The sequence below is a fragment of the Protomyctophum parallelum genome, assembly GCF_964188405.1.
Source record: "Protomyctophum parallelum genome assembly, chromosome: 1".
NCBI classification, from domain to species: Eukaryota; Metazoa; Chordata; class Actinopteri; order Myctophiformes; family Myctophidae; genus Protomyctophum; species Protomyctophum parallelum.
In genome coordinates this window covers 56,352,627-56,362,862 of record NC_139697.1, presented here as the reverse complement: position 1 = coordinate 56,362,862, position 10,236 = coordinate 56,352,627, and the positions used below count along the sequence as shown (strand labels likewise).

The following is a 10,236-nucleotide window of genomic DNA, read 5'->3' as shown; positions in this document are numbered from 1 at the left end:
CACTGTGAGTGTTGTTTTATAAATTGTCTTTAAATAGTTTTACTTTGGCCTACAATTGGATAAGCATGACAAACAAAATAAAGTCTCCATGGGATGAGATAGATAAAACATCACGCCCATGTGAAGTGAGTGGTTCAACTCCATGTGGGGGTCCCCGGGGGTCCCCGGAAGTTCCAGACCCACAGGACCAGGGTGCCGGCCCAGTTCCGGCAAGCCGCCCCACGTCCGGCATGCTCTTTTCTTGCTCAGACTCAGGCACCCAGCCACACACATAGCTCCGTAAGGGAGTGGTTGCACCACTCAAAAAACAAAAGAGGTTGGTCAAATGTAAATCATAGGTATAGGTTCAATGTCAATACAGATGTATAAAATAACACTTAGGCCTACATAAGTACATTCAACAGTTTTATTAATCAGTAATGTGATTAAAAATGATTATAGTGAAAATAACAAAAAATGGTTTCTTATAAAACACATGCATAAAACATCAAAAGCAAAACAAAGAAACAAATCATACAAAACAATGGTCCTGCCCTGTATGTGGCAATACAAAGCTGAAGTCTGACTTTGAACAACAGTCAGTAAACAAAATAATAAACACACAACATACATAGCTACTGTCATGCATAATAAAGATAAATAATATGCTATATATAGTATCTTGTATTAGATTGTATGAGAGCTTTTATCTCCCTAGAGTACCTTTATTTGGGTAAGATGCTTTGTTTTAGCTGAGGGTTCTGCATACAGAACCGTCAACACATTCTTAAGAAGTTATATAAGCGAGCAAAGCTGGTTATTATAAACAGTCTTATAAATCATTTACAACTCAGAATTTATCTAAGATTGGACAGCACATTCAGTAAACAACCCAGACGTTAAAATAGTATAGGTTATAATAGAATGGGAAGAATGTAAGAACTCCCCACGCTGGCCACAGAGGCTTAAACCTATTCTATGACAATAACCTTTTTTTCTCTCAGTTGAAAGTCAGTTATTTTCGACGAGGTCACACAGGGTTGAAATATAAATTAGGCTTTAGGCCTAGCTCACTGATGTAAGCTAAATGAGTAAGCCTCAGTTGTAGAAGGCTTATCTTGTAGTTGCCAATGGTGTACCTTATTATTGGAGAAGGATGGGAAAAGAAAAGGACCCAGAAGGAACAATATAAAAGTGAGGAGGGCGCAATTACCCAAAATTCACATCTGCAAAATGGCATCCAAAGGGAGAAGAAACCCAGCAGCGTTCCACAGTCTTGTAGAATGAAAATACATAATCCTTAAGGGTTGGTGTACATCACACAAACAAGTTGTGTATAGTGTTCTGTACCATTTTCAAAGCGCCGACTTGTCCAAATCTCAATAGCCTCACCTCAAGGTTTTGTGTGTGTGTGTGTGTGTGTGTGTGTGTGTGTGTGTGTGTGTGTGTGTGTGTGTGTGTGTGTGTGTGTGTGTGTGTGTGTGTGTGTGTGTGTGTTTCTATAGCCAGGTGAGAAGGCTGTCCTTGTCCATGTGTGATCCAGAGAGTACAGTCTCCATATCCATCAGGAGGTCAGAGCTCAAAGCTTCTGGGATGCAAGGCATCAGCTCCTCCCCCTCAGACATGGGCAGTACAGACATGGACTCCACCTCTCCAGAGTCACCTAAACCAATCAGAGAACAAGTCATTTTTCCATGCATGCATGGGAGAAAAAAAGGGGTTTTCCTCAATTAAATAACAGCAACAACTGCATGCAGTCAGGGATGATGTATCGAATTATGGGCCCTTTGACTAATTACTTGAATATCTATTGAATAATCAAATCTATGAACCATGGTATCTTGGATGAATTTTATCAGTCTAGGGCCCTTGGAATATTCCAGACTGGGTACAGTTCTACAACCATTTGAGCGTTTCAGAATGGGTGTATCTTTCTGACGTTGCTTTTATGGTTACTTGCATGTGTCCATTACCAGTGTCCATATGTTCTGCAGTGTTCAGCATGTGGTCCGAAGCGCGGGGTAAGCTGCTAACACTCAGGCCACTGTCGGTACTCTCATTCCGAGAGTGGGCCCTGCAAGAGAATTGGTACACACAACCCAATTGTTCCTTACAAAGCATCTGTATCACATTTCTAACTCGAATGTTGGTGGAAAATGTAATGCATTGGAACCAATTTATCAACGCAAACTCACCCATTGAGCGCAGTCTCGTGCTTGGATGTTCTGATCCTGACATCCAGAGAGGGGAGGAGATTCTGTGCGTTCCTGTCATGGTCCATTCCACTAGGCAGCTGGTTCCTTCCTCCTGTATCCTACAAAGTAAATTTCCTCATTCATTTAAGGAAGACTTTTCATGGTCAAAACATGTTGGCAGTTGACTTTTAATTAAATAAAGGCTATTCCTCTTTTTACTCCTGAGTGCCCGGATTGTCTTGATCCTGTTTGATCCATGTGAGTACATTTTACATTTTTGAGGGGCGCTATCTCCTCCTATATACAGGTTTAATGTTTGTTTTTAGTTAAACAAACATTAAAAACGCCATTGACAATGGACAGAGTTTAATGTTTGTTTAGTCGCTAACACAAACATTAAATGCCATTAACAATAAAAAAGAGTTTAATGTTTGTTTTGTCTGTGTTTGCTTTACATCACCATTACATCACCTAATCATAGCAACATGAGTTAGACTTTAATATATTAGCGCCCCTCACTTCACACAGATGTGATTTTATTTAACTATAGCCATCTATAGCCATCTTCGTACCTCTTTTTACCTCCTGTGATTGTTTTTTCCTGATATATTATCTCATATTTGAGCGTGTAGCTCTATTGAGATACAACATGAATTATACTTTGTTCAACTCTTATAGATGTCAATTTGGATTCATTTGACCTCTGACCTGGGCTGTGATGGGCTGAGTAAGGCCTTGGTGTTTGCATCTAAGTCTTTCCTTTTCTTGTCTTTGCTGTGTTGTGATGCCAACAAGGCCAGGGTTGACCTTCTGGGCTGGAATACAGTACAATGAACACACAATTAATAATTAATAACACAAATATGTCTTGTCTCTTTTGCAGGGGTTGACACATTTAAAAACAGATATGAAACGGTGTAGTAGTACTATAAATGCATTTGAATTTATTTGTTACCATGCCAAACAGCTGGCAGATATAGGAACAAATATTTATGTCCATGGATTTCTAACAATACAGCAAACAAGAATGTATTGTGTTTGTTACCTAGGCGGGGGTCAAGCCATGACGTAGTCTTGGTTAAATGGTTAATGTAGTAGACCTCTCCCTCCGGAGTCACAGCCTGCTCCCAGCCTTCAGGCAATGGACCTGGACAGTACCGTCACAACACTATTATGATTATTAATATCTATATTATTATTATTATTATTATTATTATTAAATGTATTTTATCTGGCAGGGCTCCAAGAATGGCAATGTGGGTTTTGTCTAGCACTTTTGTCTAAAACAATATTGAAAACAAAATTGAGCAAGATGCTGAACCCCTAATTGCTCCTGATGTGCAGGTTGCATGGTTTCCTCCGGCATCGGTGAGTGAGTGTGTGTGTGTGTGTGTGTGTGTGTGTGTGTGTGTGTGTGTGTGTGTGTGTGTGTGTGTGTGTGTGTGTGTGTGTGTGTGTGTGTGTGTGTGTGTGTGTGTGTGTGTGTGTGTGTGTGTGTGTGTGTGTGTGTGTGTGTGTGTGTGTGTGAAATGAATGGGTGAATGTAATGCACAATTTCTGTAAAGCGCTTTGGATAGAGGTGCTATAGAAATGCACCATTTACCATTTACAGAGGATGAGATGAGGTGACACCCCACAACATGTCCTCTGGCACCATCTTCAGGCGAAAATGACAGCTTTGCACATACAGGCAGATTGTAGGATGAACCCTACTGATTTGGGATTGCCACTCAGCAAAGTACCTTCAATACAATGCTGTAACTAGGCATCTGGTTAAGGTATATTATACTTTTGATCAGTAATGACTATATTAAGCCCAGTAAATCGAATCATTTGCATATTGTAACCCTATCAATTAGATATTACATACATATGCACAGATATTATGCACAACTTGCAACAGCAATGCAGAAAGTTTACTGTTCACTTAGTGTACCAGAATCTATAACCGGTTTCTCGTTTTTATTTGGGGAGCCATGATTAACGTCTGTGCGTCAGTCCTTACGATTCATATCATTGTCAGAAGATAACATTTTAATTTAAATTTTAAAGTGATGACTATATTCTGCTCCCTCCAAGTCCGCCATTGGGCTGAGAGAGCGGACTGCCTGTCACTCTGGAAAACTCTCACATCAAGGAGGAGGTGGGCTGAGAGAGCGGACTGCCTGTCACTCTGGAAAACTCTCACATCAAGGAGGAGGTGGCGTCAGATAAGCTTGTTGTAGCAACTGGATATTTATTTCAAACCCACACAACCTAAAATGAAGCCTAGAACCTCGATCCTGTTCCAAGTACGTCATGGTTATTTAGCAGACAGCAACAGGTTCCAATGAAAGAAAAGTAATTTGTGAATAGGTCAAAGAAATGTATGTAGGCTACTGTAGCCTGTAGGCTGTAACTAGTTTGCATTTCCAATGCAAAACAATGTTAATTTGTAAAGCTGTTTCCCAGTCCAAAATGGTTATTCATTTACCCATATTAGGGTTGTTTAAAAGAATACCGGAAGACTCGCCCCGGCGATATATCTTCACCTTTGGCGAGATGGCTTCCCCTTTTGGCGAGTCTCCTTCACTTTCCAGGGCGGAAAGTGAAGAAGACGCTTCTTCACATTCTGGCGAGTTGACTTCACTTTTTGGCGAGTCGTCAAGACAACTCGCCAAAAAGGGTAAAAGTGGCGAGTCTTTTTGTTACCGTTTAAAAATACTGGTCAACTGAATTGTTCAATTTGTAATGAATTACAGTATAATATGCTCTGTACATCTCTACTGTTCAGCAGCAGCTAAAATGTTGTCCAACCAATTCACCTATCCATTTACCAAAACCTGCTACATGACTGTGCTTTAGCATCTTTTGCACCCTCAAACAAAAATATCACTGGTATTCCGTTTGTGGTGGTTCTAAAACAAAACCATGTGGACGCATGGCATTGGCAGTGGTCGACTAAGGTCAGAGTTGCATGACATGACATGTGATATGCTACTTAACTTCAGTACATTTCAACAATTCAACATATTACTGGGAAAACTTGCAGATGACGAACACTTCATATCCAGGAATTCACATTTTATATAAACTTCTACTGACTATAACAAATTGCCCACAATTTCACACACTAATCGCTCCTGAACGTCACAACACTAGCGTGGGGCTCTAAGGAATCTATGGCACTGTCCATCAGCTCAAATCACTTTGGCCCAGATGGGTGTGCACTGTGATGGATTATATGCAGGTTTGTACAATAGGTTGGTCTGCTGATTGAATAAGGTTTGCAGGGTATGTCTAATATGGACCCACATGTGGCTGTCAAGAATGTCAAATCCTCTTTATAGTAAGGTGTAGGTTTGTGATTTGGACGTTTGCAAGTTAACTATAATTTTAACCCGGGTCAGTTAGTAACCCCCTACTACACAGTTTAATCCTCATTGTTAGTTTATTCTTTTATAACTCTGAAAGTGTACAAATGTACCCAAATGGTCAATTTGGTTAAATTTGTAAATTTTCTGAGTTAAATTAACAACTAACAATTTTATAAAATTGTTAGTTGTTGTTCTGTAAACAGAACGGCAACATGGGTGGATAGACATGTTTGTGCCCAAAGATGGTGTATTGACCAAAGCCACTGGCTCCACATATATCGCCACTGCTAGTCGAAAAGTATTCAAATGCAAACGCAGGAGAAATGCCCACTCTCCAATTTTTCTAAATGCAAAGTGATAGATATTAGATGGAGGTGAAATGAAGGGTTGCTGGTGGTGGTACCTGTTTCTGGGCTGGTGCTTTGTGTCTGTGGAGTGGATGTGGAGTTGGACAGAGATGGAGTATAAAGAGGAGCAACAGACACCGGAAGCTGTACAGCCATTGATTGAAGCTGGGAAAGACGAGGGTCATGCCAAGTTGTTGTCTGATCCAGGTGACTACACACACACACACACACACACACACACACACACACACACACACACAAGGAACTTACATTGATTTCAACATAACATTTATGCATAACCTCAACTAACTCAAAAGAATACAACCTTAGTATAGAATAGTGAGGTCCAGTAAAACAACTCTCACTCGCACGCACGCACGCACGCACGCACGCACGCACGCACGCACGCACGCACGCACACACACACACACACACACACACACACACACACACACACAGAACCAAAAAGTACATAGTAACGAATAGTATAGTAAAAAAAAATCCCTCACCAAATTAAAATACGTGCTATAGAACAACACAGTTATATCTGCTAAACCAATTAAACTGGTTTGACATTTATGTGCGGGCACGTTTTGTCTGGACCTGCTTTACCTGTATTACCAGAGAACGTGCGCGCACACACAGTCACACACACACACACACAAAGTCAGTCACACACACACACACACACACACTCACACACATAAACACAAACAAAGACGAAATTCTGAGCTTATGCAACAGTAAACTTGTCATTGACTGGAACAGAAGCTGTTAGGTCACAGTTTCATGTAGAGGCATCCTTACCAAACCAGCTTGTGCCTAAACTATATGTGTGCAAGGGCTTAGATAGTGCTTGTATGGTACAATCACATTACCCTGTGAACACTATGTTTCTCTGCACTCTGGATTCATGTTAGAAAATGTACAGCCATTTATCTATCAAAGCATCTGATGTCTGCTGAAAACGGGACCTAAAGCACTTTGTAATTTCAGTTTTGAGAAATGCAATATAGAAATCAATGCAGTGCAAATGTTTTACCACCACGCCTACTAGGTCCCCTCGTATTACTCATCGACTAGACCTCTTATTCTTTATCAATATATATTTTTATTCCTATTTCTTATTTATGTGATTGTGGTTTTGGGGTGAACAGACACATGGCTACTGATTCACAGCGAGAATTTACAATCAGTGAGCATGTAAGAGTTCAGTGTCTTTGCTGAAAGACACTCGACAAAAGACACTTGACAATATCGGATTGGAAGACAATATTGGAAGCACTCATCGGAAGTCACTCAATGCCACCCGTTTCGAATTTGCACATAATGCACATTGCGTTAATGAAAATTGAAAACAAGTGCTTCCAAACTCCAACACTTAGATGAAATGATCACCTGCACAGAATTTCTTGACAGCAAGTAGCTCATAATATGTCTACGGTGGATTTTCAATTTTCATGAAACAAACACTTTGAATAGGATAATTCAAGCTTTCCGTACAGTGTTGTTAGTGTACAATGTTGGTGAGTTTAACGTCATTTAATACAATCAGATCAGACTTTTCTGTTTGGATGAATGGGCTGTCAGTGGCTGGTGTTGCAATTCTAGATTCAACCCATTATAATGAAATCTATAGTGTTGCAAATTGCGGCTACTGGCCATCTACATCTACAGGAAATGTTCCAGTACATATTTACATTTATCACTTGTGTTAATCTTAGGGTAAGGCTGTCTCTCCTTTTTGATTAGTCGGTCGGTTTGGTCTTAATCGACCAAGATTGTGTTTGTTTATCTGTCGTTCTGCCAGTCTATTCTGTTGTCAACTTCATCAACCTGAAAAGGCTGGTCTCTGCATGAGTGTATGCAGCAAACAAAAAGCTATTCGATTAGTCAATAAATTCCTATTAGTCGACTACGTGCTTCTTCCGAAAATGTAGTTATCCTTTTATGAAAACATAGTTATCCTAGCATGTATTGGGCTTAAGAATATATTTGGTCAAGAACAGCCTGCCTGTGTAGAAACACAGTTTCTGTTGGGAGGGTGGCACATTGGGATCATGCAGTGATAGAACCCCCTGACGCAACCAGCAAGGCAATATAGAAACAGAATCAAAACGTGGCCCTACTTGAGGAAGTATCGTTGCCCGGTAGCCGTCTTGGCCATCTCCCAACCAGGGGGGAGTGGCACATCATCTGGGATGATTGGTGTTGCTGCTACACCTGTTGCTGGAGCCGAGAGGGAGTTGACTGGCAGTGAGGCAGGGGAGGAGTGTGCACGGACGTGGTGGGGAGTGAGAGAACCACACACACCTCCATCTGAACTGGCCTGGAGTGAAACAAGAGCAGTAAATAGGGTGAACAAAACTATGAGGAAGTAAGGAAGAATACAAAAAAAAAAAAAAAGGCTAAAAGCTAAATGTTACTTGAGGTTTTGGATTTTCATAATTTCGTCATTCACATGGTTCTATCCATACCTTGCTAATTGGCTGCTGATAAAAATCTAATTTAAATCAGAGATCAGTGTTGTTGTGTTTATTTATTTTTTATCTCAGGGCAGACCTCCTTTTCCATGGATTATAGATTTGCTATTTTCATTTACATTTTAGGCAATTAGCTGATTGTGTTAATAACAGCCATATACAGCTATTATAAGTATACCGTTCCCAGATCATCAGCATTGCAAGCAACCAATTGTAAAGTCCAGCATTACAAAGATCATAAAAACACACTGGCAATCACAGGCAACAAAACAATTTTATTGAGTTATTTAAATATTTTAATTCTGTTTATTGCCAGCCCACTTAATGTTGTTTGTAGTTGTTTATAGCTGAGCCTGAGGGCCTCCATACTTGTCTGGAGTGGCCACCACGGGGATCTGGCTGTCTGAAGAATGAGTCTGGAAGCTTCCTCATGCGCATTGGCAGAGAGGTCGGTAGTCTTGTGGTCTTGTTGGGGTTCATCACTGCATTGAAGAGAGCCTCCAGATCCGTCTGAGAGTCGCCGCGTACGTGCACGACCTGCTGCCCAGCCTGAGGCGCGCCATGATGCGCGTCCATGTTGCCAACTTGTGTCAAAACAATTCTGTTAAAAAAAAAGAAATACAATAAAGTTAATCACTGAATAAACAGAAGAAAATGCGCTAGGACGTCGTTAAGAAGAAGCGTCTCGCCCGTATAGCATGAGATGAAACATTTGTTGACATTTTTTTCCAGAGCTGTTTGGTGCGCTCTTTGCCTATCCATTTCAAGGTGGAGTAAGTTCTAGCAAGTATATCAATGTCAAAGTAGACGTAAACTATCGACTTAAAGACTATAAAGAGTCGACAGACTGCATGGTAGACGTTAGGATCCCTTCTAAAGCAATCGCAAGGCTTACAACACGTTACAATCCTCCCACATACCTTCAAGCAGGCAGACCGTTTTTTCCTTTCTATTCCTGCAGATAACTTTGTGAAATCACAGTCGGTGAGTGCTCAGTCACGACAGTGATTTACTGTGCAAACTTCAGAATTCAATGACGACTACACAAAAACTAAGAAACAAAACAACAGCCATGCGAAAAAAGTGTTTTCAGCAAAACCTCCAAACTTTTTTCACATCAACTGTTAGTCCAGATTCATGTGATAGTGCTGAGGGGCGGGGCTGTGGGGTTTAAAGCCGCCGCAGTTCCAGGCGAAATATTTCCCACAAGGACAATGACTGATTTATATTATAATTATCAACCAAACAACGTAGATTAAAGTAAATTCAAACCAGTTCTTCGACATAGTTTGTCCAACATATTTCACATTTGCCATTGAAATGCACATTGTATGTAGCCTGTCTACTACTAAATGTCCTTTTTATTCTCCTACGCTGTTGCTTTTCACTGATTTCACATCAGCACTCATGGAGGGTAAAATAGCACATAATAATAAGGGGGGGGGGGGGACGAAACAGACACGATTGACAGACATGTGATATTTGGTGTAGGCTACGAGCCCGAGACTGCGTTGATACATTAATTTAGGAGGCTGGAGGACTGGACTGGAGTGTGGTTTTTTGTTGGAGGGGGTTGGGGTACGGGGAAGTTGCACTGAGAAAACATCCGCCCCTGATGAGGCCAGCCCCAGTTCAGTCTGAGCCTATCTGTTCACCCGAACCCGACCACACGACCGCGCCCTCTAGTGGAAAACACGCACACGGATTCCAAGGGCTGTGGGTCAGCACGGCAAAAGGCCCATAAACTTCAAACACAGAAGTACACTGGATGACCACTGTCCATAAACACCACATCAGCCTTGTGTCAAGCACATTGACACTATATTTGATAGGATGCAGTTGTGAATATAGCCTAGCACTATTTTAAGTTCTGTCT

General features: G+C 41.0%; 1 protein-coding gene across 1 annotated transcript; it reads right to left on the bottom strand.

The window, feature by feature from the left end:
• Nucleotides 1-392: 392 nt before the first annotated feature.
• LOC310861700 (transcriptional coactivator YAP1-like) lies at nucleotides 393-9,482 on the bottom strand. Its single transcript, XM_083769277.1, has 9 exons — nucleotides 9,281-9,482; nucleotides 8,730-8,961; nucleotides 8,007-8,206; nucleotides 5,934-6,088; nucleotides 3,220-3,321; nucleotides 2,883-2,989; nucleotides 2,175-2,293; nucleotides 1,953-2,053; nucleotides 393-1,642 (listed from the first exon to the last, which is right to left on the bottom strand). Exons 2-9 carry the CDS (start codon nucleotides 8,934-8,936, stop codon nucleotides 1,479-1,481), a joined length of 1,155 nt encoding a protein of 384 aa, XP_083625403.1. The 5' UTR covers nucleotides 8,937-8,961; nucleotides 9,281-9,482; the 3' UTR covers nucleotides 393-1,478.
• Nucleotides 9,483-10,236: the final 754 nt, after the last annotated feature.